Below are 22,927 nucleotides of genomic sequence, written 5' to 3'. Positions count from 1 at the left end.
TAGTAAAAAAAAAAAAGGTATGTAAAAAAATGAAAAATAACCTCATTTCGACGAGATTTTTTCGAGCAGAAGAAGATCCACGGAAAAATGTGTAGGTAATAAAAAAAGATTTAACCAAAAGAAGCTTTAAGGCAGGAAAGACAAAGAAAATCCACAGAGTATTTTTGCTCCTGCAAAAGTTTAAATCCTGTTCTGTTCGGCGGTTATTGGCATGACTTGAGCTTCAGCAACAAATGCATTCCTTTCAACATTTCTAGTAGGTAATGAGAAAGGAGTAAGGTTATGGTTGGTGGTTGGTTGTGTATTATTTACTTACTAACTACTATACGACGAAGAAAGTGCCATTCGAAATTATTTGTTCATTGTGTTTGTAGAAAAATACAATAAACCTAGAGAAAAGTGGCACAAATAGAGAAGGAAGAAATTGGTTATAAAAAAATTTGAAGTGTATATAACAGGAGCAAAATAGTATGAAAATGGAGCTGCCGGTAATGCCTGTTTGTACTCGTGTTTGGTGTTGCCACATGTATTGATGTTGCTGATGTTGCTGTTGGTGTTGACGTTCGTGATGTGTTTCTGTACTTAAGTGAATACAAACAATAGCCACTTTTTAGTCTAGTACATTTTCAACACAATTTTTCTTCAGAATATATTTTCTTTTATTCTGAAAATTGAGTGGATTGGTACTTGTAGTTTATGCCACGTTTTATTCACTTAAGACCATTGCATTTAACTACATTTCTATTAGTATTACTGCAGCTTAAATTAGTAAAGTTTTAAAACAATAAAACTTTAATTTTGGCTCTAGTTTTGTAGTAAAAAGATTTTAATTTTAGAGATGTCAGTTAGTACTCGTAGTAGTAAATAGTTACTTCTTCTAAGTAAATAATTATTTTTAACAGTTGTTTTTTATCTACGACTATAAAGTGAAGCTTAGAGATTTCAATGAAACGGTTTATGATTAAATATTAATAAATAATTTGTGAATATAAATATTTATATTTATATTATATTTATTATTTATATTTTTAATGAAACATATATATTTGAGAGTTATGATGACAGTGAACAATTTGTTAGTGCAGACAAAATTAATCTTCTAAATAAATTATGTTTACTTGGAAGCTAAAGTGGCGATAAAAAATTTGATGATAGTACACAGTGCCATCTTGGGGTCTATTGTACTCCTTCTGGGTTTAGAGTAAGTCCCTAAGCCCTGTTGCGTCAGTAAAATGTAGTACAGAACCTATTTTATAGAGTTTTATTGTCTATTCGATAAGAATATACATTTCCAGGAGCTTATTCCATATGTGCATTAGCGCAGGGGTGTGTAAGTTGTTTGAATAATGGAAAGCTGCTAGATGTGGTACAGTCCAAGTTTATTATCCAAGGAGCACACAATTTTTTTAAAGAAAAAAATTCTTATATATCACACATGCTTATGAAATGTTTGCCACCTCTGGCTTATATATATTTTGCATAATTTAATTAAGAAATTTCTTGCCGTATTATGACTAAATGTGAAACTGATTTCAGTCGATAAAAGATATGAATTCAAAATATATGAGATACAATATAACCGATATATATATGCTAAAAAAGTTTTTAGAAGAAAAAACATTGGTTAAGAAGTCTTCAAAGAATTATAAAACGGTTTATAATAATTTTGTTTTTTAACGCACTAAATGATTGTTAGTTAAATAATACACTTTTTAAAAATTTTTTGTTTTGTAAAAAATTTTATTTGAACAAATATTTCTACTACATTCTATAGTCATCACCAAGGTACTATATAATGTTAATATAATGCAACAATATTTATATATATAGAAATATTTATACAATATATCAACATTAAAACATGAATTACATGTTTTAATTAATTAAATATATTAAAAATACAAAATTATTATTAACAAAATTATTATTATTATTAATTTAATATATTAAATTATTATTTTTAAATTATTAAAAACGGTTTATCTAAATAGTTATAACATTCATTACATAAAGAAAAATAAGATGAATATTTTTAAAAAAAAATTCCATAAAAATTTGGAGAATATGTATCTACTAATATTGTGTTCCGGCACTAATAGATCTTACTTCGTTTTTTCTTCGATTTTTCTAATTCAATCTCATGCATTTATCAATTACTTAAAACTTATTGAAAAATTATCAATATCTGAAAGAAGGGTTAATGAACTGCTATAAAGAAAATATTATCTTTTTTATATATTTTCTATTTAATCTAATCAAATGGTTAGAAATGTAATTAATTTCATAATTCATAAACGACCTATTCTTTTATAGATTGTTTATATTTATTTTTTGGTATTATACTTTGTAAAGCTTTTTTCTGGTTATTTTTATAAGTGTTGAATCGTAATTGATTTTTAAAAATAGTAAAAATGAGAATTTTAAAATTAGAGGTAATAATTTTTGAATTAATAGTAAAATACTATAATTTTTAAAATGAAAAGTTGAATAATATTGGAATTGCTGTACTTTTTAGATTGTTCTTTATATTTCTAAAACAAATTTGTGTACTGTAAATTTTAAATAATTTTCTTATTTCCTCCAAGAGTACTTCTAGCAAAAGTACGTATATTAATAACCTATTTCTGGTTAAAAATTATTTTGTGTATATATGTCAAACACTTATAAATATAAATACTATTGTTATCAATAGTACTTACCGTAAGGATCTCTTTCTTGAATTTAAATATAAAATCAACTCCTCAATGCTTATTAAATAAATATTTCAGGAAATTATTTGGTAGTGTATTTTTGTAATTAATTATTTAAAATATACATATATGCTGAGGTCGTCTTTTACAGTTTTGTATATAAAAAATGTCTATTTTCTTATATTTTTGTTATGTGCCCATGCCCGATATGAAATTTAGTCATAATAAATGTTCTCATTCAGTTCATTGTGGTTGCAACACATATAAGAATTGTGAAAATATGGATGTAAGTATGCAAATAAATATAGAACAAGTTTGTACACAGAAATGCAGAAATTATGCAATTTTCTACATTGTTTAAAAATAAACAACATAAAAAATAATACGAAATATTTACAAACCAAGAAATAAAATTTTTTTTACTAAAAGAATTCAAAATATTTATGCAAACAAAAGTGTCAAAAAATCTCGTATGCATGAGTTGAAAACAAAGTAAATAAAATGGAGTAGAAATTACAGAGGGTGGGACTGGGACTGGAACTGAGATATAAATTTGATTCTTAATATGTAAATATGCAAATATTCATTCAAAACAAAAATATATATAATAAAAGTTTTATTTTATTTCTCTTGCAAAAACTTTACAAAGGAAAATTTTTCTTTAAATAAATTTAATTTATTCAAAAGGAATTGATTTTAAAAATTAAGAGCCTAAATAATTGCTAAAACACCTCAGATTAATATTAGTAAAGTACCGAAATTAAACACTTATGGCTAACCACTTTTAAATTTCTGTTTACAAAAAGTATAGACTATTAAATAACATTAAAGAAATTTTCAAATTCAGAAATTTGTGCGATATTTCGATTTTTGGATCTAATTTGAATTAGTTTAGTTCCTAATTTAATGCTAAACTAACACTATTAAAAATCTTAACATTAAATAATTCATTAACATTATGTTAATATAAATACATTTTTAAGTCATATTAGTAAAATAAATATTATAAATAAAATTCATAAAATAATATCAAACAATAAGTCATTTAAAAATAAAAAGATAAAAAAAAATAAAAGTCATTGGAATAAGCTTCGGGAAGTGCATTTGATTGTTTTGAATTTCATTGAATTTTGAAACTCTAGTGTTGAAGTGTCTGTTATGGTGCGAAAAATTGCCATCTGCATTTTATCTTTTATTTTTGATCACATTCAAATAACAAACAATATAAATACATTACCAAAACTTTATTGTGTTTTATTTAGAAAATTTTTCTGAACACAATTTTCAGATCAAAAATATAATTCCTTGTTTTGCTGCCAACATAAAATGGGCTTAAATCTAACAGAAATTTCTAATAAAGAAATGTAATAATTTTTAAAAGGATTTAACAAAAATTACATAAATATACAATTTTTCAAAGCATTTATTGGATATTAAAATCAGACTAATGAATTCAATGCATGCCAAATTTTTAATTCGATTAAATAAAGAAAGAAAAAAAATAAGCTCTCTTAATAACTACATTTAGAAAAGTGTGAATTAGTTAGTAACATTAATCCTTTTATCTTTTTATAAATTTAACATAAAAATCCATTTAGTTTAAGAGAATACTAAGGACCCACTTCGGCTTTATATTCCTACCGTTTAAAACTCCAAAAAAAACAAAAAAAAGAAATTCACTTAAGATGTTGCATTATCAAAATGAGTTTGTAAAATTAAAACACGTTAAGTCTTCAGAGATTATAGTAGTATAATTATGACCATAATTCTTAATAAATTTTTATAATAACATCCTTTTTATACAAGAGTCTCTATTTGTATAGTGATAATAATTACGGTAGCCTAAAAAATTTTCAATGCAGATAATATTTCCTCTGTATAATTTGTTTTTGACTAATACAATTTTTAGAATATTTTGTCATTTAAGCGCAATTTGTTCTGTATACAAATATACGAAATATTTGTTTTAAAACTATCGTCGAATCTATGCCCCAGGTGACAGCATTGAAATGCATCTAACTTTTCCTGCGCAAAACCCATCCCTATTCGATGTGGATATTCGAAGGGATATGAAAATTGATACTAAATTTCAAAAAAATTAGTGCAATAAATCTTTATGATAAAAAATATTACCTCCTAAAACCCACTTAACCAACCATTGATTTTCCACAAAATATAATTTTACTAGTAAAAGAGTATATAAAATTATTGATATAGATTGAAAGTATTCTTGATTATAATTTTAATAAAATTACTGTTATAAAAATTGAATTTAAAGTTAAAAAGATTTTCCTACAAAATTGATATACTTTAATGAATAGGTAGAATAACTACAGGAAATGTACACTATTGCAAACATCACATTTTTTGTACTGCAACTTTCCCTTACCAGATAGAAAATATTCTGTCTTTAAAAAAAAAGGTCAAACTGTTGATAGAGTTCTTCAAATTCAACGAAAATACAATTACACAAACTAAAATCCTTCTCATACCAAACATCTCATTCACTTCTATGTAGAAAAATCATTCTTTATCTCTTTGAATAGATCCATCCTGCTAAGATATTATTGTACCTGAGTAGAGTTTTGTATAATGCAACTACCCTTAGTCAGATAGAAAACATTCTGCCTTGAAAATGACGTTCAGATTATCGGAAGTTCTTGATGTTTTATATAGTTCGAAATCCTTCTAACACCAGATACCTCATTCTTTTCTATATAAAAACAACATGCTGTCACTTCAAATAGACCTACACTGTTAAGGTAGTGTTGTAGTTATTGTGATACTGAGTAGAATTTTTTGTACTGGGGCAGACCCTTGGTAGATAGAAAACATTCTGTCTTGAAAATAAAAGTCAGACAGTCGCGAGTTATTCATGTCTTACGGGAATAGAAACAGTCACACTAGAATTCTCCTTATAACAAAATCACATCAGTCATCTCATCTTCTTTCATGTCTTACGGAGATAGAATCGATTATACTAGAACCTCATACCCACCTCATGTAAAAACAGCATTCTGTCACTTCGGATAAACCTATCCTGTTGAAGTAATAGTATACCTTCTATGATGTGAATGAATCAGTTCGTTTGCCTGCCCATTTCGGTGTTTTTTTAGTTTCTTTTGATGAATGATTGTGTTCTTGTAGATCAACTAATTTTACAATAAGACTCAAGTGCACAAATTTGTTTAGCTATAGCTTTAGTTTTTAAAAATGAACATTTTTTTATTCTTTTTTTTTTATTATATATTATGAAATGTTATTATTTTGAAAAAATACACGCTTCACTTCCATTTATATTTTTATTGTGTTTTACTCTGTATTATGTAGAGTGGTTATTATTTATCATCATAAATAATGTTAATAATAGTGATTTTTTGTTATTATATTTTACAATATTAAATCAATTGATTTCCATTTAGCAACTAGTGTTCTGCTGTGTACTTTATATATTGCAATATTATTAAAAACTTATTAAAAACTTTTATTGAAATAAAAATAAAAAAATGTGAGAAAATAAAATTTAAATTAAATTATTATTATCTTCTTTACTACACATAATGTTTTTCTAAATATATCATCCTAATTCTATCATTATTCATCTTATCAACTTGCGATTCTTTTATAAAAACTTGTAAAATTAACTATCTAACTTCTATCTATCTATCTATCTATTATATTCTACTTCTAACTATCTATCTCTCAACAAGTATCTAATTAAATTAATTCGCATCCTTACTATACGACAACGAATCTAAAAATAGTTCAACTTCAACAACTTTGTAATTATATTTTTTTAGCTTTAAATGTTTATATCTTAATTTGAAATAAGTAAATATTTAATTAAAAGTAAAAAGTACAAGTTTTTATTCATTAAAAGTTTTACTCATTCAGTATAACTCGAATCTCGAATCTTTCACCATCTATTATCTCTAAAGATGTAGTAGCGACAACTTCAATAACAATATCTCGAATCTTTCAGTTGAAAATATTGTTTACTTAATGAGATGCTTAAAAGCAACAAAAATACCAATCCTTAATTAATTTGGTTTTCATTAAATTGTTTGCTTATGCGTTTCTTTTGTTGTCTGCCAATTTGTTTGTTTACAGAACTGTCACATTTTCTGACTGTCGGTTTGTCTGTCTGTCGGTCTGTCTGTCTATCTGTCTGTACTCAAGTTAAAGTGTTTGTTTATACACCTTTGGTAGTTATTAAATTTTCTGCTCCGCTTTATTCTTCATTTAAATGTCAATCAGTTTTATATTGAAAAGCAAACAAATCATTTTATATCAACGGAAAACTCTTTGTTTCACTGCAAAGCTTATTCCGTGCAAATACTTCTTCCGCGAACTCATTTAGAATTGTTCGTACTTAATTCCCTTGGTTCGGTCATAAATTAAGTTTGAGCTGTCCTGAATACTCAAAAAACAGCAAATTTTCAATATTGACTTTATGTTGTTTTTTTTTTAGGAATCGCTGGTGTCATTTATCTTTTACGATGTGTTTCTGACTTGAATCGTCAAGTTAGCTTAAATACAGATTTTACAGTTGTTTTGATAAATGTTCATAAAATAAGTTTAATTCTAAAATGATATCGAAATCTATAAAATGAAAGTGATTAATTGCTGCTGTTGCTGCTTTGGAACCATTTATATATAGTGTCGATTGCTCAAAGCATGCACAACTTGTATTTTTATCTACCTTCATTTTAGTAGTTAAACTATGTTAAAAATATCCATAAAGTAACTTATTTTGTTAAGTCAATACATAGTATTATATCATTTTATTTATTTATTTATTTATTTTTTGTTCATATTTACTTACACTTACTTAAAATAGGACAAGGTCTTTCAAAAACTCATTTTAATAAAATATTATATTGCATTTATGTTTTTATGTTCAAATGGATATAAGAATATACTTCAAAATGTATTTATTCATTGAAGTTTTTTCACAAAGCATAAAACAACTTATATAAAATTAAAATTTTTGTTTTATTTACTTTTTATTTTATTTATACTAGACTGTATGTATGGTATATTAAAGCAAAGTTCTAAAATGTTTAAAAAATCCTTTTAGTAAAAAATGTGTTATGCTAGAAATTTGTTTAATACTTGAAAACCCGCAACAGCTCAAGTTACGTACATGTAAACAAATTTTTTATTAAACTTATTTTCATGTCTTTGTAAAGTTTTTCCTTGCTCCTTCCTTGCGTTTACACATTTCAAACTTAACTGTGCTGCCGCACAACTCATACGCTATGTGGTACCACATTGTTAGCTGCTTTCAGATATAATGAATGAATGAATGAATGAAAATATATATCACATTTTAATTTCTGTTTTTGTTTCCTTCTTTAAACATAAATTTTTGTTAAAACTGTTTCAAATATTTTAAATTTCTTTAACAAGTATGAGGACTCAAAAGGCAGAAGTTAATCATCCCTTTTAGTACACTTTTAACATTCGTCTTTGTTCTGCCATCATGTCACATGTCATGCATTTTAATAAAATTACTTAAGTGCTGTGGTATCACTCAACTTGTTAAACATTTGATATGTAGCACTTTTCAAGCACTTAGAAATTTAAGCAAATAATTTAAATTATTTAAAACTTTTAGTTAAAATTTATTTGAATTTAATAAAATTTGAGTTTTTATTACTTTTATCAGGTAGAAATATCCTATATATAAGAACTTTTGCAATATCAAAAAGTATTTTTTGCAAGTTCATGTCTCAAAGTCAAAACTACATGTCAATTTTATACAGAAAATGTGGCAACTACCGCCACCAATGTTGATGTTATCATTTGATGAGCAATTTTGATGCGCTATATTTTAAAGAAATGTATTATAAATTCATTTACTAATAAGAGATGCTCCAAAAATTAAGTTTTTTTTGTTATATTTAAAAATGCGCAAATATTTAACATTTTTTGGGTAGGAAAGTAGAAGTTCTACTTTACAAGCTTCTCAGCCATTTCATGACTGATATGCACACCAGAATTACTTAGTTCGTACTAATGAAAACAGATATAAATACAGGTTGGAATCAACTTTGATTTAGTAAATTATTAGTGATAATGTATATGTATATTTTATCATTTTTTATGTAACATTATTATTATTATGATTTATAGTAATTTTATATAAATTAATAGAGGAGTTAGATACTCATCCCTTTTCAGCTCACACTATGTTTTATTATGGCCGTGTGAGAGTAAATTGAGGTAAAGTAAATTAATATTTTCTAGGAATTTATTGCACTGCACTTCTAAAAATATTAATTTATTTATTTATTGCACTTATTTATTATTTTTTGTTAAAATTTACCTAAATTTTCCTAATTAACCTGATTTTTATCTAATTTATCCTGCTCGAAATTCTGGTAAATACCAACATTCGCTGCCAAACCGACATAATTTACTATTTCCCTCAATTTACCATTAATATTGAACAATTTTGCTTTTATTAAAACTGATTTTATTATAATTGGAGGTAAATACAACCATTCGGCAAAGCCTAACTTCATATGGTAGAAGTGTGTTAATGGTGACTTGAGTTTTAAGAGTAAGAATTAAGTTCTGTTATATGTAGTTTCTTTATAATAAATTGAATAATAACTAAAGTACAATGTAAATATATTGTAGAAACATTTTTCTTTTTATAATTACGAATATTTCATTTTTTAATAGCTTATTATTACCCCGTGTTCTTTTTTATTTATTTTTTTCAAATTTCTTTCCTATTTTTAATTTGTTTATCTAATATTTTACAAGAAAAATTTTTTTTTTATTTGCTTCATTTTATTGACATTTTTTTTTTAATTATAATATTGCTATCAGGCTTAATTTTATTACGAAAACCACAAATCTTTTTTAATTTTATTACCAAAACAATAAATCTAATTATTTAGCTTTTATTCCCATTAAAATTGGCAAGTAGCATTTTATGAAGTTGAAATTGCCGACACTATTTATAACATAATATGTTAGTATGATGCTGTTGATGTTTATTTGCTGTTGTTGGTGTTGGTGTTATTTTCCTGCACGAGTTGTTGACATGTTAATGACACTAAGTACAACGTAAGCACCTTTTTATTGAATAATAAAAAAGCATCTTCGCTTTAGCATTATTAGCACAACAAATATACATACATATACTCCTCGTATGTACACACTAATGCAACAAACAGACGAGCATGTGCACGGTAGTGTTGATTGTTTGACTATCTGTTATCTTACAGAGCAGACATTTGTATTTTGCTTAACGTATACCTACACACATATATGTACGTACGTATGTATATGAACCATTCAACAAAGCATTAGTCTCACCTTCGTTATTATCAACATTGTTTATATCAGTAATGTTAACAGCAACAGCGCCAACACAATTGCCACAATAAAATACTTCAATTCAGTATGTTATGTTGTTGTTATTGTTTTTGTTGTGGCATGCCTTTTTAACATATATCAACTTTGTTGTTTAGTGTTAATGTTGTATAACGTTTGCCGTTTGCCAGCAGCACTTAATTATTATGATTACGTTTCTTAGGGTCGCTTGCATACTATAACATATGCAGCAATTTTGTGTATGTAGTTGCTGATCAGTACAGTACAAATGTACTGTATGTGCTAGTGAATGCATATCACGTCATCTTATATTCTTTGTAGTGTGTTGTTCATCCGTTTCTGGCTTCTTAAACAACTACTACTACAATGTTGTTTTTTTTTTTGTATTTTTTTCCTATCACATGCATATAAAGAAGATAGCTATTCTATCGCGCTGTGTACAGTTTGTAATATTTGCGTGCAGTTTCAGTTTTTCCGTTGGTATATTAATTTTTTTTTTTTTTGTGTGTGTATGTAGTCACTGTTATGTCTTTAAACTGTTGGTTTATATGTTACTTTAACATCTGAACGTAGCAGTAAAGCTTCAATAAGTGGCTCTTTTAACATGTCACATAAGTTCAAAGAACTGACTTTTAGGTTTTTGTGATATGAAACGATTACAGTTTAAGAGTTGACTAGAATACAGATACTTTATGTTTCAAATATTGTTCTTTATTTAATTTCAAAGTTAATTTACAGAGATTGAATTAATTTAAAATAAATTTATAAAGTTTTAAAGTATCTAAACTATTACAAAAGCTTTAGAATTTTGTCCACTTGGGTGAGTTGGTACTCAAACGTACGATAAATACTTTTTTTAACATTTTTTTTTATAGTTTATAAAACTGTTTTTAGTATCTATTTTAATGTTATTTTAATCAATAAATTTTTACAATCTCTTCTTTATATCTACATATATTGTGTTTATTTTTTTTCGTACTTAAGATCTTTAATGTATTTTGGTTTTTTAGTTCATTCAACACTACATTTGATTTATATACCAATTTTACTGCAGCAGTTTCACGTAACAGGTTTAATAAAAAAAATTATTTCATTCACACCAATTCAATATCAATTTAACGTTCACTGTTTATCTTTTTAACACTGGTCTATTTTTTATGAGTAGTTTTTAGAAAAAGCGTAAAAATAAAATCTTCAATGAAATAAAAACTATACCAATGTAGCGTATGATTGACAAATACGAACTGCTACTCAACTACCTTACACACTTACAAAAGTTAAAGAGTTCCAGATTTGAATTTGGTGGCTATGTTTCTTCTTCTTGACTCTGGTTGACTACAGTTCACATCGCACCCATTTTCCAGTCCATTCATATTACTGAATAATCTGGTACCCTCTCACCACTTACACACATTCTAACCCATGTATAAGCTTTTGATGTTCCTTTCATGTTATGTACTTGATAGATATTTGTGGACTACAACAACAGTAACAGGGCCCTATATACAATAAATACTTTATTGAAATGATTTTCTTCGTTGTTTTTATTACCGTACAAGTATGATGTGTTTAAAATTTCAACTATTTATACTAACAATTCTGATTAATAATTTAAAATCAAATTTAATTTATTATTGCATTTTTAGCGTTACAAGTATATTCGTACATATTTAGTTAAAACGCATAAAAGTAGCATCAAACAATATTTTTTTCAGTGTAATTATTTTATGATATATACTTATATTTATTGCTACAAAATCATTTATTTTGCGCAGTCCTTTACAAAATAAATGATTTCTAATTCTTTATGCCCATAACTTATGCCAAATTAAAATGATAATTTGTAAAATCATATGACTGTAATAAATTTTTATAAAACATTCCCTAAAGCTTAAATCATAAGTAAATAATAGTTGTAAAACTTTAAAAAAATGTTAATTAATAATTTGCTTAAATTATTTATTGCTAAACTAATTCAATATCCACGACAATAATGGTTAAGTGGTTTTGTAAATTGATTACATCAGCGCATAATAATTACATCAAATACTCTTACTAATTGTAATTGCACTTAATTATTTTACAATTTAGTGCAAATATATTATTAATTAAAATGAAATAACTAAAGTGTGTCACTGGTGATGAACCGCAACAAAACGATTTTATAGATAAAACCGCAGAGCGCAAATATACGCAATAAATTATCTATAATATAAAATAAATATCTAAAATAAACTCTTTAAATTAATTTAAACATGTTTAAACCACTTTATATATGGCATATATATGTACATATATATATTTTTTCTTTTAGAAAATAATTTATTATTTACTTTTTCATTATAGGTACACCTTATTGGATGGCACCGGAAGTGGCAGCAGTCGAACGAAAGGGTGGCTATAATCAATTATGTGATATATGGGCTTGCGGCATTACAGCAATTGGTAAGTCCACGTTTGACTGAGTTCAAATTAAAAAGGAACCGTTCACTAACCTGCTACATATATTACAAGCATGAAATTGTGTTGGGCGGAGGAAAAAATGTGGTTTGGGTATAAAGTGGGTGGCAAAAAAAAGATGCTGTAGTTATTGTAATTTTAATGGGGTCATTTGCCGAAGCTTTCAATTATGCTTGTAAGTTGGCTTTATTATTATTATTTTTTTTTTTTTGAATTATGCGGCACATGTCGGAAGTAAGGAAGAAGGTTTCATCCTAAGCGTATAGCGGTTTATGAAAAATTAATAATAGCATCATATAATATATATGAAGAGAAATTACTTTCACACACAGTTTAATAATTAATTTAACATACATTGTATGCTTTTAGGCGCACTTATCTATGCAAGAGTGTTGCCAACTTTTATCTAATTTATGTTTTTAATTTGTAATTTTGTTTTTTTTTTTTTGTTTTTGCATAGAACTTGCTGAACTGCAACCGCCAATGTTTGATTTACATCCCATGCGTGCTTTGTTCCTGATGTCCAAAAGTGGTTTCAAACCACCGACGCTATCTAACAAAGAGAAATGGAGTCCAACATTTCATAATTTCATAAAAACGGCTTTAACAAAAAATCCTAAAAAACGTCCAACCGCCGAACGTTTGCTACAGCATCCATTTGTGCAGGGTGAGATGTCAGTGCGTGTGGCAAAGGAGCTGTTACAGAAGTATTTAAATCCCAGCCAGCAATTTTATTACCTTTTGGATGGTGAAGACGAGGTGTGTATATTTGTTACAAAATGAAATTGAGTAGCATTGCCAACACCATTGAAGCAGCAAATGAATATTCTTTTTTTTTTGTTTTTTTTTTCCTTCTCTGGTACGAGTAGTAGGCGAAGATAAATTTATTTAGGTGCAAAGTTTTTCTCAGTCCTCTAAGATTTATGCATCCATTACTAATCGTATATCCATTGCAGTTTTCTTCTTTTTTTTTTCTCCTTTTACCAATTATTTATGTTTGTTTCTCTGTACTGAAATTTCAAAAGTAATTTGAGCTTCTTTTTGCTTTGAGGCAGGAAAATTGCAAAGAAAAAAGGAGAGGTTTTACTTTCTTTTTTATTAGACACGTCTAAATGGCGCCATTGCCAATATTTTAGTACTGTGATACTCGTTTCTGTTAAGTACTGGGCATCAAATAGTTTTGTTGCCATGTGTGTAGGTTTTTTTTATGAATTCAAGAACTCTTTATTGTTTAGTTTTATTGATTAGCAAAGCTTTTAACACATAAGTTTATTTAAAATTACTACTAAAAAACAAGGTTCAAAACATTGGTTTATTTCAAATATGCATAATCTAAAGGTTATTAAATCTTTTATGATATAAAATAATAAAATCAATAATTAGTCTAATTAGCTTTTATTACGATTTTGAATGATTTTAGTTATTTAAGGAGTTTTCGTTTAGTTGTAATTATCTTTAGGAATTGATTTTACTTGATTATTTCAAATTAATGAATCCATTGGAAAATAAATTAATTTGATTTGCTTACTCAAGTGAGTAAGTAGTAATGACAATATACATAGAAATATTTATGTACATATGAATATACAATAAAGTTGAAATTAAGTTCATAAGCCCATCACTACACCAAAACTGAACAAATAGCATTACCAATAGTATTTCGACACATCGTATAACATTTGAATTTGTAAATAAATTTTTATTAATATTAGCTGTTTTTGTGTTACAATATTTAGAATATTTTTAAATGAATTAGTGAGTTGTTGAAGTACTAATTTTTAAAGATTTATATATAGCACTCAGAAGGTATAAATTAAATTAGGGATTTTTTAATAGTTTCATTGCATTTAATACACCACATAAGTTAAGTTTGGTTTTGCCCAATTTACACTTGAGTTCAAAATAATAGCCCGTTGTGATATCACAGATTAGAGCCGTTCATATGCAGACTAGAGTCTAGCATACGAACAATACAAAAAGACACAACACCCCGATTCAAGTAAAAGTGAACAAATCTGATAAATCTATAAACAAATCTGATAAACTAAGACACAGTTTATTCTTAAATATGCTATTGTCAGTTTGGAGCGGTTAATGTAAATCTCTACTGTGTTAACAGAAATCACTTTATCTTGAATCCAGTTTTCCTTACTAGATGTAAGAAAGTTAACTTCAAATCGTTATCTGGGTTGGAGCAAATCCTTATTCAGTATGATAACGTGCCCTATGTCAATTCCAAAACAGCGGGAGAAAGGATTAAATCTGGTTGTCACTAAATTAGCTTGCTGTTTTACTATAAATGGGGAAGGCAGTCCATGAAGCAAATCGAAAAGAACCTTCATAATGATTACACTACATAACCTGATTTATTTTTTACTTAAATATTATAATTTATTATAAGAGAACATAACTTTGTGTTTTGACTTCAAAACCTAATTTTAATTTTATTTAGAATTGAAAATAGATATAACTTTTTAAGACTGCTCAAATACTATAGCAACTATTTCACTGAGTTCAATAAATTCTGTAGTACTTATCTATATTGATTACGCTAATAAAAATAATAATAATAAATGTAATAATAACAACAAATATAATAATACTAATTATAATAATAATAATTATAATAATAATAATTATAATAATAATAATTATAATAATAATAATAACTGTAATTGTGTTATCAAATAAAATAAAATAAAAATAAAAAAATATAAAATTAAAAAAAATAAAATAAAATAAAAAACAAATAAAAAAAAAAAATAATATAAAACTAATTAAAAGAGAAATGAAAAATTCTATAAAAAAATAGGGAACAAATTTATTTAAAGTAATATTTAAGTTAAATTTCTTGAATGTGAGGTTATTTTAAATTTTATTTGTATAAATAACAAACTCTGATCATTAATTATAAAATGTTTAAATGCTATATACTATTTACGTAACTAGAATACAAAATTACTAACCGTGTTAAATTGCTCCTTTTCTCGCTTCATATTAAGGCAATAGTCATATCCAAGAGTTCCTTAAGTTATTTTCCCGCCTAATTAACTTAAGCTCAATTGGTTTAATTTGACTGTGAAATGTATGTGACCGAGCTCATACAATTATTTTGTAATTATATTATCCTTGAAAAAATTACACATTTTAACTCTTTTTTTACATTTTTGTTATTATTTCTTTAAATAATCTTTTCATGTTTCGCTTTAAATAACAACCCCATGTTGTCAACACTGCAACAAACCCAAACAATGTTGCCAACGTTGAAACGACAGAATGTCGCCAGTGTACCACAACGAATAGCGAGTAAAATGACATCAAGGCCAAATGGTATATCGCCACAGAATCACACTTTAAGAACAGGTATGGAATAAATTTTACTGAGTAGTAGTTAAGGGGTGGGGGTTTGAGTTTATGTATGCACTCTTAGTGTCAAAAGCTCTAAGCCAAGGTTTTTGTATAATTTTTTTTGTAAATATTTTGTTACAAAATTTTAATTTCTCTTTCTTCGTGGTAGGTATGACAACCACACCATGGAATGAGCGTTCATCTAGTCCAGAAACTTTACCTAGTGACATGTAAGTTTCCAATTTATATTATATATGGTACATTAAAATGCTTTATATGTTTATACATATATATATATAGATTAATTATTATTTGTTTATATTGCTTTTATATGATTTGTAGTTATGAAAATTCATTAAGCTTTTATAATATATGATAATGCTAAACGAATTTTTTTCACACATTTTTTCATTTAATACACACATTTTTTTTATTTAATACATGTATTTTTTTTTTTTATTAAAAATATCTATTTTTTTTATTTATAAAAATATTTTATATATTTTAAGTATTTTTATATGTACATTGAAACCTCTTTGCACTCAATGTAAACTCATTTAAAACTATTTGTAGTTGAAATATACACTTTCATAAACAAATCCGCTTAAAGAATTATTTACATAATGATATGCATATATATACATACATACAAACATACATACATACATAAACACAAGTATATAAACATAAATTCACTTTCATACATTTTCGTATTATTTTATTTTATAAATTATATTTAATTGAAATATAATTATTTTTTTATTTGATGCTAATGGAATAGCTTTTAGCAACATTGTCACTTTTAATACACTGTAATATTGTAATTTATAGTTTTTTAATTTAATTTGTTAGAATATTAATGAACTATTTAAAGTATTTTTCAAATTCTAAAAAACTATAATTGCATCGAATTAATGTAAAATAATTTAGAGTTTTTTTTTTATTTATCTGTATTAAAAATATTTAACTGTACTAAAACGATTTCGTTTTAGAGCTTATATTAATCCTTAAAATTTAATTTAATCGTTTTTGAATATTTGTTTTAATACATATTTTATTTATATCATTTAATGTTCTTATCTATAAAAGATACTTAAACCCATTCAAAACTTATACTAATCATATTTAGCATATGCTAGAAATTTAAAACATTTAAATTGCAGAGAGTAATTTTAAATCTATTAGAATACCATATTAGTCATTTCAAGCAAATGTGTTAAACATGTTTAATAGTATGAAAAAGGTGTTTAAATATTAAAACATGTTTAAGGTCACAAATTTATAAGTATAAGAAACATATTTTACTTTAAATACCACAGAGTTTAAAAGAAGATAATGCTAATTTTCCAAGGGATATTAGACACGCTTAAAGATTCCCTCTGTATTTGTTAAAGCATACAAAATGGATGACATCAATGATATCAACCCCATGCAATAAAAATGAAACCAATAAAATTGAATGAAGTGTTCTTTATAAAAAAAATCTGGAAACAAGTTTTACTTTCAGCAGCACATAAATGTTTATTAAAAATAGCTAATTATAAAAGTTTTTGTCTTTAAAAAAATTTTAATTCAATTCTTTCATTTGATTATATTTTTTATTGTTATATATTTTAATTTTTGATTTAATTTAAAAAATTTACAATAAATTCGTAAATACCAATCAAAAGATTATTAATAATGCTTCAATATGTTTTTTCAGTTTTAATATTTAACTTAATTTCTTACATGTTTTATTAAAAAACATCCCTGTTTCAAATTACAAAGTTAAACATGTTTAGTCTATTAAGGTAAGGTTTAACTTTAAACATATTTAACCTGCTTTGGTTTCAATAGGTTATAATTAGTTTAGTTAGAGATGAATTTTAAATAAAATTAATTTATTGGTGAGTTCTTTATACTTCTCATTTCTCTTCTCAGTGTTTTACTTTTGAATTACTTATTGTATTTATACTGTATAAAACTGCTACTTTGAAAATGTTTTATATAAGTATAAACAAATATATATATGTACAGTACATATATATTATAGTATATTATAATTTATCTTATATGCAATTATTATGATCTTTATATCTTCATAATAAATAATATAAATTTATTATAATAATAATTTATGAAAAATTAAAATATATTAGTGATTAAAATTAAAAGACATATTTTCAAAATAATAAGTAGATCAATAAAAAAAATCATTTTTTCCAAAATATGTTATTAAATGCAATAAAAAGTAACAATGTTGCTAAAATATATTTTTTTTATCTAGAAACTAAACAAAATTTTGCTCTTTTGTTGTTAATATTTTTTACAATTTATTTTATTTTTATTTTTTTTTTTTTTTAATATTTTTCTAGTCGTTTATTAAGACAACAAAAACTTACTGGTACTCTAATAATGAACATGTCCTTAAGGTTAGGTTTAATCTATTTAAATTTTTTATTTTTCTAATTTTATTTTATTTATATTATTTATATTCCAAGTTCCTATAAGCATGTTAAAGAATTTAATGCAAAAAAATTTAAAAATAATTTACTAAAATTTTTGGCAAAACTTAATTAATTTCCTATTTTAAGCGTCCTTTTTATGCTTATATACAATAATTTATAAATTTATAAATCAAAATTCCTTTAAAATGCCGCAACTGCGCACAATTTTTTTTTATTTAATTATAAAAATATTCGCCTGAAATTGAATTTGCCAAGCTTTTTTTTATCAGATGAAAGTTAGCTCGTAGTTCGAGAAGATGGCTGGAAATAACTTCTCTTAATATGGTTGTTATTAAATGTTTACTGCACTTTCCTAACTAAATTACATTGCTGTCTTGTAACTGCAAGAAAACTTAAGAAAATTCTACAAAATTTTGTGGAATTCCACAGCTCCGCTTCGAATTTTTTAATAGAGTTAAGTTATTTTGTATAGCTTCTGGCTACAAATATAGATATAAAATGTTGTGTTTCGTTGTTTTGAATAATTCTGGCGGTTGTTTTGTCTTAAATTTAAATTGTTGAATATTTTTAAATAATCTGCTTTAGATTAGTATTTGGATAGGAATTCCACTACAAGTAATGTGATGTTAAAATGTTATAATTAAAATATAATTTAATTTAATAAATTAAATAGTAAAAATTTAAATAATATTACAGGTTGTTATAAAAAGCCTATCTATTTTGGTAAAAAGAAACTTAAATTTGTTGAGACAAATTTTTCTCGGATTGATCTGATACAAATTAATTATAATAAATTCAAATATTTAATATCTACGATATTAGCTATCATAGAGAGTATGCTATTTGTTGAAGCTCCACAACTGAACTAGAATTGAATTGATCTTGCAATAGATCTTCATGCAGTTGTAGATCTGTAAAATGTCAATACATATCTCTATTTCCCTCAGAGTTGTTTCATATTTAACTTTTGTCATCATCGTTTTAATCTATCAACGAATGCCTGTCTTTTCCGTAGACTCCATTCATCAAACTTTTTACTTTTCCATTTTTTGCCACCTCTTATTTTGTTAATTCGTTGCGCTTATTCTAGATTTTCTTTGATCTCAGTCAACCATTTTTTTTAATTTTAACTTCCTTCTTCTCTTTTATTCGATTGTATTGTATTTCTTCTTTCGGTAAGATATATGTTATGTATATTCTTGATTTACATTTTCTTTGTTTTAACCTCTCTTTCTTCTAGAACTTTCATTCTGAAACTAACCCAAACATTGCTAGTTTGCAAAAGTATGTTTTTATCTTATTCCAAAAAATTGTTGATTACAATATTGTATTTTTGTCTTAGAAGGATATTATTTTAAGAGAAGATATGAGTACCAGTCCTTACAAAACACATTGATTTTAATAAGGGTTCTTCTAAAACACGTTGAATTTGATCCGCAGTACGGGTTGAAAAAAAGTAGGCTGTGTACTTATGTGTTATATGTTGAATTAAAATGATATTTTTTATGTCATTACAAAGGGGTGTTAATAATAATATTAATAATATTATTTTTTGTTTTTCTCAAATTGATATTTTTATGGAAGATAGTATAACCAATCTTTGCAATACACGTTGAATATAGTGTAGGTTCTTCTAAAACACATTGAATCCGATCCTCAGTACATTTTGTGTTGATAAACAGTAGACTATGTACTTGTGCATTATATTTTTAATTTAAATATTTTAATTTCTTTCACAATAGTTTTTCTTTTAACCTTTCTTTTTTTTTTAACACTTCTTAAACTTTTTTGCCGTTCATTTTTTATCTCCATGTGTTTATTATTGTTGTGATCCGGTTGAATCTAGTGGCGAATGGTAGTAACTTCTTGCAGAGTAACTTCAGGAGAAAAACCTAGCTGCTCGTGGAAGTTTTTTTTCCTCCACTCCTGTAATTCTCTTTGCTTTTTATGCCTTTTTTCTTTTTTATCTTAATTTTTAATTCTTTTTATTTCCACATCTCTTTTTCTGTTCTTTTGATTTTCTCTACTTTTAATCTTCTTTTGTTTTAATTTTCTCTATTTTTAATTTTCTCCATTATTAATTTTCTCCATTATTAATTTTCTCCATTTTTAATTTTCTCCATTATTAATTTTCTCCATTTCCATTTCTAATTTCTCTATTTTTATTTTCTCTATTAATATTTTCTCTATTATAATTTCTCTATTTTTATTTTCTCTATTCTTATTTTCTCTATTTTTATTTTCTCAATTTTTATTTCCTCTATTCGCTTTCCTAGTAAAAGAATCCGAGATATATGACTATTAACAAGAGGAAATCATTATGAGACTTTCATGTTAGATATTCACTAGTAATAAAAAATCTTATTAAGATTTTAAATAATTATGCAAACTTGCAAGGATATAACTATATCCTTACAAGCACTTTCTATAATAAAGCAGAATTAGAAATTCTCCAACAAAACTAAACAAGAAATTTCTTTTTATATAAAATTTGCAATAATATACTTGTTTTTCTGCTAAAAATTGTTGGTATATAAGTTATAAGAAGCTTAAAAGACGATTTTATATTTGAACAAATTTATAAAACATAAATATTCTATAAAAACTTCTGCCTTCGAAAAAGTTGTTTGTTATTTTCAATTTAAATGGCCTAATCAGCATTAAATAACACAAATAAAATCACTCATACGCCGCGTTGTGCAGAAAAATCAAAGGAAAAAGTACAAAGTGCTACGGCAATGGCAATGTAGCGGAGCAGACATTGCCAGAAAGCAATTGTTGAGTTACAAGATAAATAACATAAAATTACAAAATAAAATTTTTATATAATATAAAAAAGATAAAAAAAAAAGTAGAAAAAGAAAAATAAAAATTTAAGTCTCTCATGAGAAGGAGAAAAACAGTGATTGTGCAAACTCAAAAATAAAGTTACTTATAGTCACATATAGGCAAGATAAAATATCCTTTCAAGAAGTTTAAGCAAAAAATGAAAAAAAAAGCACAATTTTCAACTTTGACTTTTCTATAAACTTCTAATATGAATGGCACTCACCGAATATTAACATTTCTTAGAGTCTCAGATACATTTGAAGTTGCTCGTCTGGCAATGTTGGCGCTGCTTTGTGTCTGAGGCATGCCTCTCAAGTAGCCTATAAAGCTTTTGACTTCTTAACTTAACTTTTTGCGTTTGTGAATTCCTTCGGTCTGCATTTTTTTTTTAATTTAAATGAAACTACACTAAAAATGCATTTAAAATCTGCTTTATCCCTATAAGAGTTGCACTCAACTAGAAGTTCAGCTATAATCCTAGCATTCACACATGCACGGATATGAGTGCTGTACCATTTGACTTATTGGCAGACGTAACTTCATTACAAATACGACTTTATAAAGTCATTTATAAGTTTTTTTTATTAAATATATTTGAGCTTTATGCATTCTTCCTTTGTGTGCTTGGCAACAGACGATAAATCTGCGGTTATTAGCTAGGCAAATGGAAAATGTTATTAAAGAAACGTGTGCATTTAACCACCGATTTTGCTCCTACATGTCTGCAGATATGTATATATAGCGCAGACGAGCTATTCGAACAATGTACTATTATATACTCAGATGTACTGGTACATATTCATACAAATATATTCACAGAATTTTCATCGAGTTAAAGTTTGTTATGATTTGAAAATCAGAATTCAATTAAATATCCTACAATTTTATCATAAAGATTAAAAAATAAAATAAATAATAAATATTTTTTTTGATTCTCTCAGTTGCCTGAGGATATTTTATGTTTTAAAAAAAAATTTTAAAAATACTCGGCAATGTAAAATAGTCTTTTTATATGTTATTTGCAAAAATAGGTGTATAATATTTGGGAAAGAGCATTTTTTTTAATATTGATTGAAATTCCTTTTTTATAAATTTTTTATGCATATAATGAGATAATAAACTGAAAAGCTGTTGACTATTAGTCCTATTTTTTAAAGGAAAACCAATTAAACTATTCAATTCAATAATTATTTTTTTGGAAAAATATTTATAAATATGTACGAAAGTATTTAAGTAAATAAGTCAAAAAAATTCGTTTCGATATCTATAAAAATAAAAACTTTATGCCAATCTTTTGATTTTTATATAATTTTGCTTCAAATGCAGTGAAATATAAATTGAATATATTAAACTAAAAAAAGTACTTTTTTTGTACTTAAAAAAAGTTAGTAATTTTTGGTACTTCCAGCGCCAATTGCACCCCGGATTTTTCTATTTAGCCACAAAGGTATAGGAAAAAATGTATTATAAACAATATAAATTATAGAATGTATTACAAATCTTGAACTGCAAGATCTTTGCTTGAATAGAATTACAAGCTTTGTCAATGGTTCTAAGTGGTTTTAACCTCTGAGCTTTTAAATATACGGTAACACAATAGGCTTATAGGCATAAGTGGATCCCTAGAAATCGCCAATATAACTACTTGGATCATATACTATTTTTATGATTTTAATGTTCAAAATAATAAACACAATGTTTCGATTAAATTTTTCTTTACATACTTTGAAACTTATATCAACTTAGTAGACCAAGAAGCGCCGGGAACTCCTTTGAAGTGTAAGACGTCGTAACATAATG

General features: G+C 25.6%; 1 protein-coding gene across 7 annotated transcripts in view; it reads left to right on the top strand.

Annotated features, from left to right (window-relative positions):
• The window catches only part of LOC119673809 (mitogen-activated protein kinase kinase kinase kinase 5), an 88,008-nt gene that overhangs the window by 48,951 nt on the left and 16,130 nt on the right, over positions 1 to 22,927 (top strand). For 6 of the 7 annotated variants that reach the window (XM_038084873.1, XM_038084874.1, XM_038084870.1 and 3 more), the window contains exons 3-6: positions 12,390 to 12,488; positions 12,964 to 13,262; positions 15,779 to 15,866; positions 16,021 to 16,081. In XM_038084873.1, coding sequence (XP_037940801.1) covers positions 12,390 to 12,488; positions 12,964 to 13,262; positions 15,779 to 15,866; positions 16,021 to 16,081 — 547 coding nt within the window. Of the gene's footprint in view, positions 1 to 12,389; positions 12,489 to 12,963; positions 13,263 to 15,778; positions 15,867 to 16,020; positions 16,082 to 18,205; positions 18,263 to 22,927 lie in introns of all 7 variants that reach the window. The other variant, XM_038084871.1, reaches the window with a different exon arrangement.

The sequence above is a fragment of the Teleopsis dalmanni genome, chromosome 2, assembly GCF_002237135.1.
Source record: "Teleopsis dalmanni isolate 2A chromosome 2, ASM223713v2, whole genome shotgun sequence".
In the NCBI taxonomy this organism is placed as follows: Eukaryota; Metazoa; Arthropoda; class Insecta; order Diptera; family Diopsidae; genus Teleopsis; species Teleopsis dalmanni.
The sequence above is the reverse complement of the archived record's forward strand: the minus strand, read 5'-3'. Positions and strand labels throughout refer to the sequence as shown.